At 41.1% G+C, this 15928-nt stretch overlaps 1 protein-coding gene across 1 annotated transcript in view; it reads left to right on the top strand.

Annotated features, from left to right (window-relative positions):
- Nucleotides 1-2988: 2988 nt before the first annotated feature.
- The window catches only part of arrdc1b (arrestin domain containing 1b), a 56884-nt gene continuing 43944 nt past the window's right edge, over nt 2989-15928 (top strand). Inside the window, exon 1 of the mRNA XM_085358010.1 lies at nt 2989-3126. Coding sequence (XP_085214136.1) covers nt 3009-3126 — 118 coding nt within the window. The 5' untranslated portion in view covers nt 2989-3008. The remainder of the gene's footprint in view (nt 3127-15928) is intronic.

Here is a 15928-nt window from a genome sequence, read left to right as displayed (position 1 = left end):
AGATCTATCTCCTCTGGTCTTAAAACAAGTTCGTGGGACTACCAACAGCCTTTGATTAGATGATCTCAGGCTGCGAGAGGGAGCGTGGGGTTCTAAAAGATCAGAAATGTAGGCAGGGGCATCACAATTCAAAGCTTTAAAAGTCAGTACCAAGATTTTAAAATGAATTCTAAAATGTACTGGAAGCCAGTGTAATGAACGTAACACTGGTGTAATGTGCTCTCGTTTTCGTGTCTTAGTTAAAAGCCTTGCAGCAGCATTCTGGACTAACTGATTCCTTTTGCTCAAACAAAGATAAAGACTGTTACAATAATCTAAGCGAGATTAAATAAAAGCATGAATAACCATTTCTAACTCAGATTTAGATAGCAAAGTTCACAGTCCCCAGATGTTTCTTAGCTGAAAAAGGCAGTTCCTAATTGACTGGCGAGAGTGTTGTTCTAGGGACATGACAGAATCAAAGATCACACCTGAGGCTCGGGTGAACAGCTGAGCCAAGAGAACCAAGATGCTGTTTGATTAGAGATATCTGGTTGTCGGGGGCAATAATTAATGTTCTTCTCAGAGTTCAACTGTAAATAGTTGTCCCCGAGCCACTGTTCAATGGAAGCTAAACATTTAATTAAAGAGGACAGGACTTCCATCGGCTTAAAAGAGCAATAGAGCAGAATATCATCAGCATAGAAGTGATAAGACACCTCAGGGAACTGCCTAATTATAAGTCCTAGAGGTAACATGTACAAAAGAAAAAGAATAGGACCCAGAACTGAACCCTGCCGTACCCCACAAGTCAGATCCTTAGAATGTGACATAAACTGATTTGCAAAAACACTAAAAGATCTGTTGGAGAGGTACGACTGAAACCACTTCAAAGCCAGACCGGACACACCGACTACGTCCCGGAGCCTGTTAATCAGGATGGTATGGTCAATGGTGTCAAAGGCAGATGTCAACTCCAACAAAACCATGATGGAGGATGCTCCGGAGTCAGCTGACATCATAATGTCACTAGAGACTTTAACGGGGCGACCGTGGCTCAGGGGGTTGGGAATCGCATCTGTAACCGGAAGGTCGCCGGTTCGATCCCTGGGCTCTCTGTCCTGGTCGTTGTGTCCTTGGGCAAGACACTTTACCCTACTTGCCTACTGGTGATGGCGCGATATGGCAGCCTCGCTTCTGTCAGTCTGCCCCAGGGCAGCTGTGGCTACAACTGTAGCTTGCCTCCACCAGTGTGTGTGAATGTGAGAGTGAATGAATAGTGGTATGGTAAAGCGCTTTGGGTGCCTTGAAAAGCGCTATATAAATCCAATCCATTATTATTAAGTAATGCGGTTTCTGTTGAGTGACTTTTACGGAAACCCGACTGAAATTTGTCATAAATGTCATGTTTTTCTAAAAAAGCGGTAAGCTGATCTGCAACTACTTTTTCCAGAATTTTTGACAATAATGGGAGCTTGGAGATAGGCCTATAATTCTTAAGCTGAGTTGGATCCAAACTGCTCTTTTTTAATATCGGCTCAACAACAGCATGCTTACAGAACGTAGGGACCACACCTGTTAAAAGTGAGGCATTGCATATCTCTACAATAGAGGGGCCAATGGCAGAGAGAGCATTTTTAAACAACCCAGCAGGTAGAATGTCATTTGCACAAGTGGTAATTTTCATTTTTATCCAGCAGGATAAAACACTTGCAAGTGTTGTTAAATCCCTAAAGGGCCATTCAGGGAAACAACAAAACAAAACAAAGAAAATTTAAAAACAAAGAACAAAAAACAAAACAGATTTTTTAAATGTTTTGTTTGCAACGTTTCCTCAGATTTTTCACCTACAAAATACTGTTTACAATAATGATACTACACTTTTATTCATTGTGGAAGTGTCAAGATTTAAAGAGAAAACACAAATCTACACTGCATCATCATTTACCTGCAAAAAACGGCATTTCTTTTAATTCTGTCACTAATTAACCAAAGGCAATATACTGATGCTTTAACACATTTTTAATTAGTAGACCTTATATGAATAAATAAATAAATAATTAGTTTGGGAACATAAATTGGGTGGATATGGGTGAACACAGATATAAATAAGTAAACTTTAAAATAAATAAAAATTAACATTTAGTTAAAAAGCAGATAGATTAGGGGGTTAATACCAGTGTTACATTTAATTAGGAATGATAACTCAAACAAAGACAGTGTTGGATATTCAATGGGAACTATCGTGCCTCACTCAACTATCAGGCCTGTAATGAATATGAATGCTCGTGGCTGTTTTGTGACATCCATTTATTCTCACCATTCTTGCCCTTGTGAATGACGCACAAGCACAAGCACAACCATACTAATTAATACTATTCAAAAATTAAAAACAACAACAACTTTGAGGCAAGAAAACCAGAGGAGAAACTACCTGGATGATCTGTGTCCAAGAATATTTGACCCAAAAAAGTGTTTTAAAATCCTCCAAAAGACACCAACACCGCATGCATGGTCAAGAGGTCCAGCTCAGTGACGCGAGATAGTGGAGGTGGCCTAGCAAACACATCAAGCTGCTCCAGTGACCTGATTCATGAGTTATAAATGAATTTGCTCACTGTACAATTCTTAGCAGGGGGCAATAGTCAAAACACAGTGCTGAAAACATGCTTTGTAATGCTGTAAAGTTGGGCATTTGTTACATGGGAAATTGACTCACATTTGTAGCCTCTAGTGGCCAGTAAAGGAACTGCAGTTATTGGAACTTCACAGCCCTGAAGGTTCCTGCTTTATTGTCTATAGTTGATATTATAAATAAATAAAAAATAAGTCTGGTCATTTATTTACAATATCAAACAATCATCTTCTCTTAAACCACACATGAGCGCATCTGTTATCAAAGGTCAACGTGACGTCACGGGCGTGCGAGTGAGGAAGGTGGGGAGGAGGGAGCTCGCGGCAGCAGGTGAGAGCGCAGCATCAGAGATACGCAGAGCTGAGGAAGTAGCGGAGTAGTGAGGAGCAGAGCCATGGGAAAGCTTCAGGAATTTGATATTACTTTTACCAACAACAAGGTGGTTTACGGTCCGGGGGAGTCTATAAGCGGGACGGTGAAGATACGAACCACCGAGTCGCTGCATTTCAAAGGTAAGCTGTCCGTCAGCGAAACCCAGAAGACGGAGAGGAGCGTTTCTTCCTCCCAGCGTGCCTCTCTCAGTCAGGCTCAGCGAGGCGCGCATGTAGGCTTGGTGTACATAAACTTTTCCTCGGTGATGGTGGACGTGGGGGAGAGCAGAGCACCGCGCAGCTGTGGCTTTTCTTTTTCGTCTGTTCAAGGCACCACACTGTGCGGTCGCGTCGGACATGTATTGGGGATTTTGTGCCGCTGTTCTGGGAGTGGACCGAGCGTTTCCCACACGTCACCAGCAGCCACCGCCGCTGTTGTTGTCTGTGCCAGCTCAGCTGTTTGGTACTCTTATCAGGCCGTTTAAAGCACACATCCTGCTTGTTGCAACATGTTGCTTCCTTGTGTTTTGTTTTTGAAGAACCCTCGAATTTGACAGAAATCCCCCCCCCCCCCCCCCCCCAAAAAAAAGGCAGAACATCAGGTGTTAGTCATCTGGGAGCATTTTCAGTATACAAGCGTCAAATAGAAACGATTTGGAAATGTTTATTAATTTAGACAAACTTGAAGAAACTGTTAATAATGGGAATAAAGTGGGCTAAGTGGGAAGCAGCTCCTGGAAAGACACAAAGAATCCATTGTGTGTAAAGAGATCCTCGAGGGTAATCTTCCCAGATAAGGAAGAGCAGTCATCATCTTGACTGAAAGCTCTTCTTACAGCGGGTGTCCCTGCACAGTGGTATGTTAATTGACAGGGTGAAACTCTGGGAATATGTCCCCTTGCGTCTTGTATTTTACAAAGTTTAAATAGCCTGCAGTGCAGTTTATCCACTGATCTACACTGGTTTGATGTGCGGAGCCTCGCGTGTCTGCAGGCTAGAACTCGGAAAGTCGCACCAAAACAAGGAGGGAGGGCAAATAGCACTACAGGCCGAACATTTGAATTGCAAATAGCAAAAATTCATAAGTTTATCCATCGCCATGATCAGTATAATCTCGATTATTCATTAATTCCACAAACATAATGCAGCTGCTTAACCTAAATATTATTCAAATTAATCTTACCTGTAAAAGATGGGGAGAGATGGAGGAAGTGAGGAACCCATGGTTTTCTGGCAGGGAGTTGAGCCTTGGTGAGGTGGCCTTTTTTTTTTTTTTTTAATTTTGACTGGAAAGTCTGTCTAGCAAGGGTAACCTGATCTCCCCTCACCATGGGACGCCTTTAGGTGCAAAGAGTGCATCGGACCCGGTTACCTTTGCACAGCATCCACAAGGACCGCACAGGAAAGGCAAAAATGCATCGGGTATGAGATCCTAGACAAATCCAGTGAAATTGAAATGAAATTGAAATCAATTTATCAAGTTATTTGGCCACATTTCCTGCATGTTGTGCACCTTCTTCTTCTTCTTCTTTTGGCTGCTCCACCTGCCTCCATCTCACCCTACTCCTTGCATCCTCTGTCATACTATCCCTCCTTCACTACATCCCTGCATCTTCTCTGTGGTCTTTTCCTTTTCTTCCTGCCTGGCAGCTCTATATTCATCATCCTTTGTTGATGAATATTACTCCTCCCCACATGTCTACGCTATCCCAGCCTTACCTCTGCTCAGCCTGAGCAGTCGCTCTGATGTAGTAATTTCTAATCCTTTCCCTTCTGCTCACTCCCAGTGAAAATCTTAGCATCTTCAACTGCCACCTCCAGGTCAGCCTCCTGTCTTTCTGTTCATTCCACAGTCACCCCTTACACCTGACATAGTGAGATTAATTTGCCATAATGCACAGAATGACCTCAAGCAGATGGGTTTGCAGCAGAGGTCAAAAGCTCCCGTTGAGCTTTGTTACACTGTAAGGTGTAACAGCGGCAGCTCGTCTCTATCTGACACCGGCTGTCGTTCCCCAAATTAAACCCTGCTCTGCTGGCTGGATGTAGGCTGTCCTTGAAGCATACAGACAGTAGGAGAGTTTCTCCGAGGCAAGCGAAAAGCTCAATAAGAGTCCTCGGTGCTAAGAAGAGCATGCAGACAGGTGTTTGATGTGGTGGTCTGTCAATCTGGTTTCATCTCCCTGTAGTTTTCTTAGCAAAGTGCGAGACCACAGTGTGCTTTCAGTTATCTGCACTCAGAAAAATGCATTTACTTTTTCCAACATCTTCATTTTCATTTTTTTCACTGCAAATTAAAAAAATGTGTACGATCTGCTGTGACTGTTTATATCTGTTTGTAGCATGGGACGTTTCAGGAGCTTTTTTTTTATCTTACTTAAGCCCCTTAAACTGGCTCCTCCACTGATCTCTTAGCAAAAGTGCTCCAGCTGAGAAGACTCTTCTCCATCTTGGGCTTTCAGCGAGCACTGCTAATGTACTGTAAATGCTGAGTCTGCATTATGTGTCCAGTGACATCATGCCCTCTCGATAGAGCCTGCTGATCATTGCATCAGTCAGATGACTTGAATTAAGCTGAAGTGTGTGGTTTGTTTGGGGGTGACAATTTCCTGTTTTGGGTATCGTTCCCGAGGAGAGAATAGAACTGAGCCATTTGGCTTCATTACTGTAAATCTTGTGTCGTCTGGTCGCTCAGATTCTGTTCTCTGTCTAATCCATTATCTGCACTTATCTGATTAAGGATGTCTGATGTGGATGATAGTTTCCCCCATTTCCACATGCATTACATGTAATTGCAGTAATGGTGCAGATTAAGATTGGGTTTACTCCTGGGACCTTTTCTTCTGACAGTTTCACCCAAATAAAAATATACACAAGGATCCAAACAAGAAAACAGCAAACCTTTTTTACTTGAAAAGTTTTTATCCTCATTGCTAAACTAAGCAAGTGAGTCAAATATTTGGTCTCTGTTGTTTGTGTACTAATGCAGCAGTTGAAAACACTATGATATTGCTTCTCTTCAGTCATCTGTTGATTTTCTCTTCACTTCAGTGCTCATGACCACTGCTGTTTCCTGCCTCAAACATCAACAACGCCCATTCAAGGAAGAATCCTTCCTGAGAAATTTTGCACTAGAAAAACAGCAGGCTTGTTTGTCAGAGCTGGATTGTGTGACCTGTATTTATGCTGTGTGCATTATATCAATAAAGTTTTGATTTTATGTTTTCTGGGCCAATACACTGCTCATACTATCCATTACATACACCCAGTAGATGCTGGCACTGTATGACCCTTGTGAGCCATTTGTAAGACTTAAATTGAAATTGCACTGTGAATCTGGTGTGTACTGTTACCGAGCAGTGATGTGAAATAACACTGAGGGGTTATAATAGACAAATACAAGCTTTCTAGAGTGCTGGATATTGCTGAGGCCAAATTCTTAGCCTCACTCAATTATTGATGATAGAAACACTGTCTAATGGTTTCCATTGATTAGGATGCTCAGGTAGACAGTTGTAATAGCAGAATCATGAATGTGTGGATGGAAATGCATGAAATAGCCGCTTGTACACATTTTTTACACATAATGTTGAACTTAACACTCCTGCCCAGTTGAAACCTACCTATTGAATTTGAAAGGGTATGAAGCTACCACATGAATGTATTTGAGTTTTGCAGATAAAGGAAATATGAGATAGAATTTGTCATACTGATTGCTATTTAACTAAAATTTAGCTTTGATCATTTTTTTAGTTGTTAATGATTTATTTGAAAACGGTGGGGTCTAATGCATTAAGGAACACGATGGCATCACAACCAAAATTATTGCGACTGTGCGCAGTGAACTTGAGGTGTCATCGTGGTTATTTTGAAAACAGGGACCCGGTTTGTGACTACTCACAGTCAGCTGCCATCTTCAAAATGACTTTGCTGCTTTAAGACAGCATTAAAACTGAGTCAGTGGGACGTCAGAGTCCATCTAGAACCTCAAAGATTTGAAACAGAAATTGAGCAGCGTTGGTTCATACCAAGCCTTTGGACATGTTCATATGACCAAAGTTCAGCCAGGTGGCAGCCAGAGGAGTTGAGTCCCCTATTGCTACATTGAATGAGACTACATTTTCTTGCAGACCTTCATCAATCTGCCCGAGTGTGACTGCAGTTAGTTTGAGTCAGACCGCGCTTGTTTTGAGGCTCCCAGGTGAGAAGAGTGATGGCAGCTCAAAGCCAGCAACCCACCACTACTTTTGTCATGTACTTCTGAAAGGAGACTGGAAAAGAGACCTTTATCTTTAGACCATCATGTCACGTTGGCTCAAGCTTGTTTGGGCTTTTAGGATTGGTTGAAAGCCCAGTGCTGCTTTTCATTATCTCCCCATTACTGGAAGACCTGGGAACAGGGTGGTGTTAGTACATATTGTTCTGATGGGAAAATACCTACAGCTGTCAGGTCTCATTTCCTTCCCAGGCTAATTCCAAGGTCACTGTTTTTTTGGACAGGATTGACCTTGGCTTCTGTAAAGCAGGGCCTGGGATATTAAAGGAAAGGGACAGTCTTTGTGGTTTGAAGTAAAGCCTGGTTTCTGAATGACCGGATCTCATTTTATAAAGCCTGTTGAAAATTGTCAAGTTACTTTTTAGCTAAGTATTTACAACAGCACACATTCACAATTGCTGGTGCGATTGTTGTAAGATATTTATTTATGTATTTATTTAATCTTGTATTTCAAACTAAAGTACACTGTATATTCTGTTGTTGAGTCTGAGAACAGAGAGTAGGGCTGCACGATTTTGCATAAAATGAGAATCACGATTTTTTTGGCTTAGAATTGAGATCACGATTCTCTCACGATTCTCTTTTCCAGTATAAATATTTATTGCACTTATTAACTGCACATCAACTTTGTAACAGTTGAGACTGAACATAAAAACAATAAATAAACATTAAAAACAACAAATGTCTCACACTTTGTTGTTGCCGAAAAATGTAGTGCAACAATAGAAAAATAGTTGCGGGACGGCACTGTGTAGCGTTTGTCTAGGGTGTTGATCATTTTCCTAAATCCCTCTTTTGCACAGTGTTGATGGGAGCCATATCTTTGGTCAGGTGATAAGTGATAGCCTCCGTAATTTCTTTGTGCCTGCGGGAGTTCGGGAGTAGGGAAGCGCTGTATAAGGTTCCCGTTATTGATGCTTGGGTGGTTAACCGGGACGGATTTTCTCCTGTCACTTTCTCGTCATCCCTGACGTGTTCTCCGTTGTTTTTTCCCTGCTAATTTTAGCATCACACGGCACAGCTTCTGTATCACGTGGTATAAGGCTCCGCCCTTGTCATTTGTTGAGCAGGAAGAGTGAGCGCTTGTTTTCATGCAGAGTACGTCCCGGATCAAAATGCGTACAATACAATCGTCATCGTCTTTTTTTTTTTTTTTTAAATCGTTGTCATTTGGAAATGAGATCGCACATAAGTATGAATTGAGATCGCGATTTTCTAACGATTAATCGTGCAGCCATAACAGAGAGTAAGTTATAGATCTTGGCAGCATGGTTTATGAAATGTTGCTGTATTTCATAGCTTGCAAGTACATCTTATCTCATGTGGGACTCAATCAAACACTGGAAAATAAAATGTAAAGTTGCATGACAGCAAGAATGAACAGAAACTGTGAATCAGGAAGTTAGTCATTTCACAGAAGTCACTTGAGAGCAATCAGATGTAAAACTGTGTCGTTCTTTTGTTTCTCAGATGACATTAGTGGATGTTAACTTAGCTTCCAACAAAGCAGGAGAGCAAACATTCACTGTAACCCAACCATCATCTGCAGTAATACAAACCATTGGCTTTGTGTAAACAAAGCACGCCACATGGTGTACCCACAAGAACACACACACAAGCACTTGCACACTCATGTTTTATCCTGTTTGTAAGAACTGTGGTTTTGTTGATCACATGGTGACGTTTTTTTTGTTTGCAATTTCTGCTGCTTTTTTGCACAGCCAGCAAATGTTCCACTCCTTCACTCATTCAATCTCACACTTAGATGATTAATTCTGCTTTTTTTTTTTTTTTTTTTTCTGGCATTGCTTTCGGTTTTACAGCCATGTTTGTTCCATCCTGGGCGTGTCTTCACTTGTACATAGAGCATCAAACCGTTTGGCTGTGAATTTATTAAGAAAATTTAAGGGAAAGAAAAGCCATGGGGCGTGAAGGAGTCACAGAGTCTTCAGTGGGTTTTTGATTTCAGTGAAAGATCAGGTGACGCAGGTAAACTCTTATATCTTAAACTCCATGCAATAAAAGGCACTATGAATTTTTCACTATATCAATTTTTATACATTTTGTACTGTTTAGTTAGTGGCAAGGCTTTTCTCATTTCTCTAATTTGGGTTTCTCCTCCTGCCTGTGACCCAGACGTCAGTCTCAGTATATCTGTTTTAATTCCAAAAATGCATCAGACTACAGTGACTACAGAAAACAAAGCGGTAATTACAATAATTCCTCAGCAGTCTGCATAATAACACCAGTCTACCTGCACCTGTGTGAGTGACTCAGTCTGGTTTACTGGATTGGAAGAGAAGTAACAACAGAAGAAAGGTGAAAGCTTTTAGCGAGCATCTTGCTTTATAGGGCTGTGCGATATGACCAAAATCTCATATCCCGATATTAAGACATCTATCGTCCGATAACGATTTAAATCACAAAAATGTAACATTCTCTGTAAATTCTGTGAATCTCGGGCAGCTCGACTTACGTGAAGTGTTTCCAGCGGCGCGTCATGTAGCTGGAGTCGAGTGTTTTAACTGATGCATGAAACTATATATTTTTAGACATAAGTTGTAACGGCCGCCGTTTTCTTTGTATTTATTACACGGCATGCTGCAGGGAAAAGCCTGTTCTAACGTTTGAGTCTAAGGTTTATTTTTTAGCACGTGGCGGCTCTTTCTTGCTTCTCATCCGTAAATAATCTGCATACTCTTTCACGTGATTCAGTTTATTTTGAAAAGTCTCAACAGGATCTTGAGCTTTATTGTGAAAGGTTTATGTGGAAAATAAACAAGCAGACACGCGGTGGTTTTAACATTGTTGTTGCTAACGACAACGCATAAAAACAAGTGCTTGTCTGTCTGTAGTGTGGTTATATTAAATATAAGAGAAAGAGAAAACTTTAAGAAATAATGAAAAAATATTGCCGTAAACAGTTTATTTTGCGACACCATGAAACAAACGGTAGCGTAAAATGAAACGATAGACGTTTTTATATCGTCATCCGATATATATCGTTATATCGAACAGCTCTATTGCTTTAGCAGTGTAGTCTCTGAAAAATGAAAGGGCTGAATGAAATTCAGAGTGAGTCTGTAACCCTAAACATGGATTAGTTATGATTTTATGTGCAATTTTAATGCAGTTAACTTTATTATTATTAAATTATTAAATTAAATTATTTTTAAATATGACAGCTATCGTCAGCGCTGGTACATAATGACACCCGTGACTCGGCCTGAGTCTTCTGACTTGCCTCATGTTGATACCTCTACTCTAAGAGAACAGTCTGAAAAGGTATTATTGTTTCTCAGGGTGTGTGGATTTATTAGAATCTGAACCAGAATAGTTGTTTTTTGCAAATTATGGAATTTTTTTGTTGGTTTGTTTGTTTTCATTTTGCTGTTCACTGTTGTGGCCCTCAAATTACGGAATAAGCAGCCCCTCCATATTAGGTTGGCACCAACACTTGAGTTTTTTCAATCATTTTTAAAAACACACCTTTTTTCCAAGGAGTTTTAGGAGTAGTACCAGAGTTAGCTGGTAGTCATTATTATTTATTTATTTTATTGTTATTTAACTTTCTTTGTCTGTTTAATGTATAGTTTTTAACTTTTATCACAATTTTTTGGTCAACCGTGTTGTTTTTAAAGTGCTCAATAATTAAAGTTGGGTTGGATTCATTGGTTGCAGTGGTTGTACGTTTTCTCGAGTTCAAGCCAAGTGTTGAGGATGACAGATTGCTTGTTGTTTCCAGTAGTTTTCTTCTTAGCCAGTTACTTATTCAAATTAAAAATTTGAAGCAGGTTTTCTCTAGAGTTCTTTGTGTTGCTAGGCAGCTGTAACATTTCCACATGCTTTATGACTCTTATCTCTGAAGAAAAGCAGGGTTGTTAATACATCTGACAGTAACTTTGGTTTCTTTTTTTCTGAAACGAATAACGTGACACATGATCACTCAGAGAATGACTCATGACTCAGAGTGCTGCCCTTCAGTGTGAGCCGGTGGCATTGAGACACACTTCATCAGCCAAACTACTGTGCCCATAGAAGTAGAGCCCCCGGCTGGGGGTCTTGGCACCAGCTGCTCCCTTTGCCCTGAGACTTAGCTGTGGTAATTATAACATATTTTGACCTCCATAACCAGCATGCTGTCTAGCCCCACAGCTGTGTCATACCCACTGATAAGCATCAAACCCACCCCTGATCACTTCCCTTCTTCCCATGTTTAAAAAGCCGCCCCACTTCCTGTGCTATGCAGTAAGAAAAGAAGCTGAAAAGAGCAGAAGTGAAGTGGAAAAAAATGTGAATTAGTGCAGGATAGCAAAGAAGCTAAAGCTAGAGTAGTTAGTAGCTGTTAGGTAAGAAGTTGATTTTTAGTTTTAGCGGTTTGTAGTAAGATTCAATTCAATTTTATTTATATAGCGCCAAATCACAACAAAAGTCACCTCAAGGCGCTTCATAGATACAGAGAAAAACCCAACAATCATATGACCCCCTATGAGCAAGGACTTTGGCGACAGTGGGAAGGAAAAACTCCCTTTTAACAGGAAGAAACCTCCGGCAGAACCAGGCTCAGGGAGGGGCGGGGCCATCTGCTGCGACCGGTTGGGGTGAGAGAAGGAAGACAGGATAAAAGACATGCTGTGGAAGAGAGACAGAGGTTAATAACAGATATGATTCAATGCAGAGAGGTCTATTAACACATAGTGAGAAAGGGGACTGGAAAGGAAAAACTCAATGCATCGTGGGAATCCCCGGCAGCCTACGTCTATTGCAGCATAACTAAGGATTCAGGGTCACCTGGTCCAGCCCTAACTATATGCTTTAGCAAAAAGGAAAGTTTTAAGCCTAATCTTAAAAGTAGAGATAGTGTCTGTCTCCCGAATCCAAACTGGAAGCTGGTTCCACAGAAGAGGGGCCTGAAAACTGAAGGCTCTCCCTCCCATTCTACTTTTAAATACTCTAGGAACAACAAGTAGGCCTGCAGTGCGAGAGCGAAGTGCTCTAATAGGGTGATATGGTACTACAAGGTCATTAAGATAAGATGGGGCCTGATTATTTAAGACCTTGTATGTGAGGAGCAGGATTTTGAATTCAATTCTGGATTTAACAGGAAGCCAATGAAGGGAAGTCAAAACAGGAGAAATATGCTCTCTCTTTCTAGTCCCTGTCAGTACAAGAGTACTGCAGCATTTTGGATTAGCTGAAGGCTTTTTAGCGAGTTTTTTGGACATCCTGATAATAATGAATTACAGTAGTCCAGCCTGGAAGTAATAAATGCATGAACTAGTTTTTTTCAGCGTCACTCTGAGACAGGATATTTCTACCTTTAGAGATGTTGCGCAAATGGAAGAACGCAGTCCTACATATTTGTTTAATATGTGCGTTGAAGGACATATCCTGGTCAAAAATGACTCCAAGGTTCCTCACAGCGTTACTGGAGGCCAAGGTAATGCCATCCAGAGTAAGAATCTGGTTAGATACCATATTTCTAAGATTTTCAGGGCCGAGTACAATAACTTCAGTTTTATCTGAATTAAGAAGCAGAAAGTTAGCGGCCATCCAGGTCTTTATGTCTTTAAGACATTCCTGCAGTTTAACTAATTGGTGTGTGTTATCTGGCTTCACAGATAGATAGAGCCGGGTGTCATCTGCATAGCAGTGAAAATGTATGCTATGTCTTCTAATGATACTGCCTAAGGGAAGCATGTATAATGTAAACAGAATTGGTCCTAGCACTGAACCCTGTGGGACTCCATAATTAACCTCAGTGTGTGAAGAGGACTCTCCATTTACATGCACTAATTGGAGTCTATTAGATAGATATGATACAAACCACTGCAGTGCAGTACCTGTAATACCTACAGCATGTTCTAATCATGCTAATAGAATATTATGGTCGACAGTATCGAACGCTGCACTGAGGTCTAGCAGGACAAGCACAGAGATGGGTCCACTGTCAGAGGCCATAAGAGGATCATTTGTAACCTTCACTAAAGCTGTTTCTGTGCTGTGATGAGCTCTGAAACCTGACTGAAACTCTTCAAATAAGCCATTCCTCTGCAGATGATCTGTTAGCTGCAGTGTTGGGAAGGTTACTTTTAAAATGTATTCCATTACAGATTACAGAATACATGCCCCAAAATGTATTCTGTAACGTATTCCGTTACGTTACTCAATGAGAGTAACGTATTCTGAATACTTTGGATTACTTAATATATTATCATGCTTTTTACAACTACGTGAATGTACTATTGCTGTGATTTATTACTGTTACTGAAGGTCCACGGCTCCGAACCATATTAAAGGGACCTCTGGCTAATACGTCTGGTTCCCTGTCGGGCTCGTAGCCGAAAACTAGCTTTACCTTGTTGTCTGGGTCAACTTTTCTAGCGAGAGACAGAGAGAGGCGTTGAAAGGCTGCTCCAACGGAACTTATTGTTTTGAAGGAAAACACGAACACAGCGTACAATCGAGTCTTAATAGCTTACTTACAACTGGGCTCGTCAGGCATTCTTCTTGGCTGCAGTGGTTATTATTATATTTACATGCTTCCAGCTCCTGTTTCTGCTCGATGTTAACTCGTACTTTTCCACTCTCCTTTTTCTCCCTCCTCGCGCTCACAGACACATAACGGGTATGGCAGTCCATTCTCCCTGCAGCACGGACTACACTGCCCATGAGGCTACATTCTTTAGAGCATGTAGCATTCTGCCTATTAGCTTAGCACAACAACAACAAAAAGCCGCTCTCTCACCCAAGAAACACGCAGAGAAAGAGCGTCACCCTGTAACCATGGCAACCGTAACGCTGCCACCTGGAACAACAGAACGTTGCTGTCAAACAAAACCCAAACAGTCCTGACCCGCCACAATATGAAACAGGAAAGTACCGCCGTGTAATCCATTTATTTCAACAAAGTAACTGTATTCTAAATACCACCTTTTTAAACGGTAACTGTAACGGAATACAGTTACTCATATTTTGTATTTTAAATACGTAACGGCGGTACATGTATTTCGTTACTCCCCAACACTGGCTAGCTGTTTGACAACTACTCTTTCAAGGATTTTTGATATGAAAGGAAGGTTGGAGATTGGCCTATAATTAGCTAAGACTGCTGGGTCTAGAGATGGCTTTTTGAGTAAAGGTTTAACTACAGCCAGCTTGAAGGCCTGTGGTACATAGCCGATTATTAGAGATAGGTTGATCATATTTAAGATCGAAGAATTAATTAATGGCATGACTTCTTTGAGCAGTTTTGTAGGAATGGGGTCTAAAAGACATCACATCACATCAATTTTCACTTAATGAGATTAACCTTAATAATATACCCACTCTTAGCCCATCGCTTTGTAGGTGAAAGTTGGTTGCTAGTGGACATTCAAGTCCTTGTTTGTGTGGGTCACCACCTGATGTATTTGAATCTGGGTCATATGTAATCCAGAGGTATCCTTTGTTTCTGCTGGTAGCCACTTCATCTTTAAGATGAGATTGCAACATATTTAGCTTTTGTCACCAATGGTTATTTGTAACTGCCATCAGTAAATGTTTAATTGACATTGGATGAATAAAATTGATCTAATCTAAAAAGTTGGGAAATCTTTGGTTGTGCTTCAGAAACTGATTACATCATAAATGATCTGCCGCCATATCAGTGGTTTAAAACAAGAGAACAAGGCATGAGAAGTGCTGTAAAACTGAAGTGCGGGGATTTAGCACAGACCTGCCATTGTATTAGTAGAAACTTAGCCACAGAATTACATGTTTCTCAATACCCAATTTTATATCAATGAATACGAGGTGGACGTGGCTCCTCTATTGTACATGCTGAAGAATCCTTGGGCAAGATACTGAACTCTGTGTGAACAGAGTGGGTTAAAAAAAATAAAGTGCTTATATGAATATGTGTGTGAAAAACGTTTGTGGTAAGAGAGTGCTTTGAGTGCTCAAATAGAGTTTAAAAAGTGCTATATAGGTAGCTGTAGGGATGGGTATCGTTTAGGTTTTATCCGATACCAGTACCAAGCCGGTACTTTTGAAACGGTGCTTAAACAGTGCTCGAACCGGTGCTTAAAGAATGAAGAACACAAACTTTTTCCAAAAACCTCTCATGTTTAACTGTATCCCTCTTTTTCTTTGGTCATTTTAGCTTTTTTGGCCAGGGTGAAGGGAGTATCTGCCATCAAACAAGAGGACAGCCGCATGTAACTACGAGGTGTTTGCTAGTTCACCTTACATGCATTAATGTAATAACGTGGTTAGCCTACTCAACATAAATTACACATGGACAACATTAAGCTACTCACGCAGAGAAGAACAGCTGCTGCTGCCATCATCACCTGTCATCATTTCTGCTACACTGGCAGGGCTAGGGGCCAGGACTCTCCTCTTCGGGTTCTTGGGGGATGTTGCTAACTCCGGGACCAATAACAGGCAACCCACCCGCAGAAGATGTGCTTGGTGTGAGGTCTCGCAGCAAGCTATCAAATACGGTGCATTTCTCGGCTTTTAAAAAAACGCTATGCGTTGCCAGGTGTTTCATCAGATTCGAGGTGTTACCTCCTTTGACAGTATCAGCTTAAAGCACTTGTTGCAGGCTGCTGAGTTTGCATATTTTGCTGTGAAGTACAGCCAGACTTTGACCACTTCGCCTTGGGCGTTTTTAATCTGTAA

The sequence above is a fragment of the Diplotaxodon limnothrissa genome, linkage group LG7, assembly GCF_057381915.1.
Source record: "Diplotaxodon limnothrissa isolate DT_005_m linkage group LG7, D_limnothrissa_male_GT1.1, whole genome shotgun sequence".
Classification (NCBI taxonomy): Eukaryota; Metazoa; Chordata; class Actinopteri; order Cichliformes; family Cichlidae; genus Diplotaxodon; species Diplotaxodon limnothrissa.
This window is presented reverse-complemented; position numbering and strand designations above follow the sequence as displayed.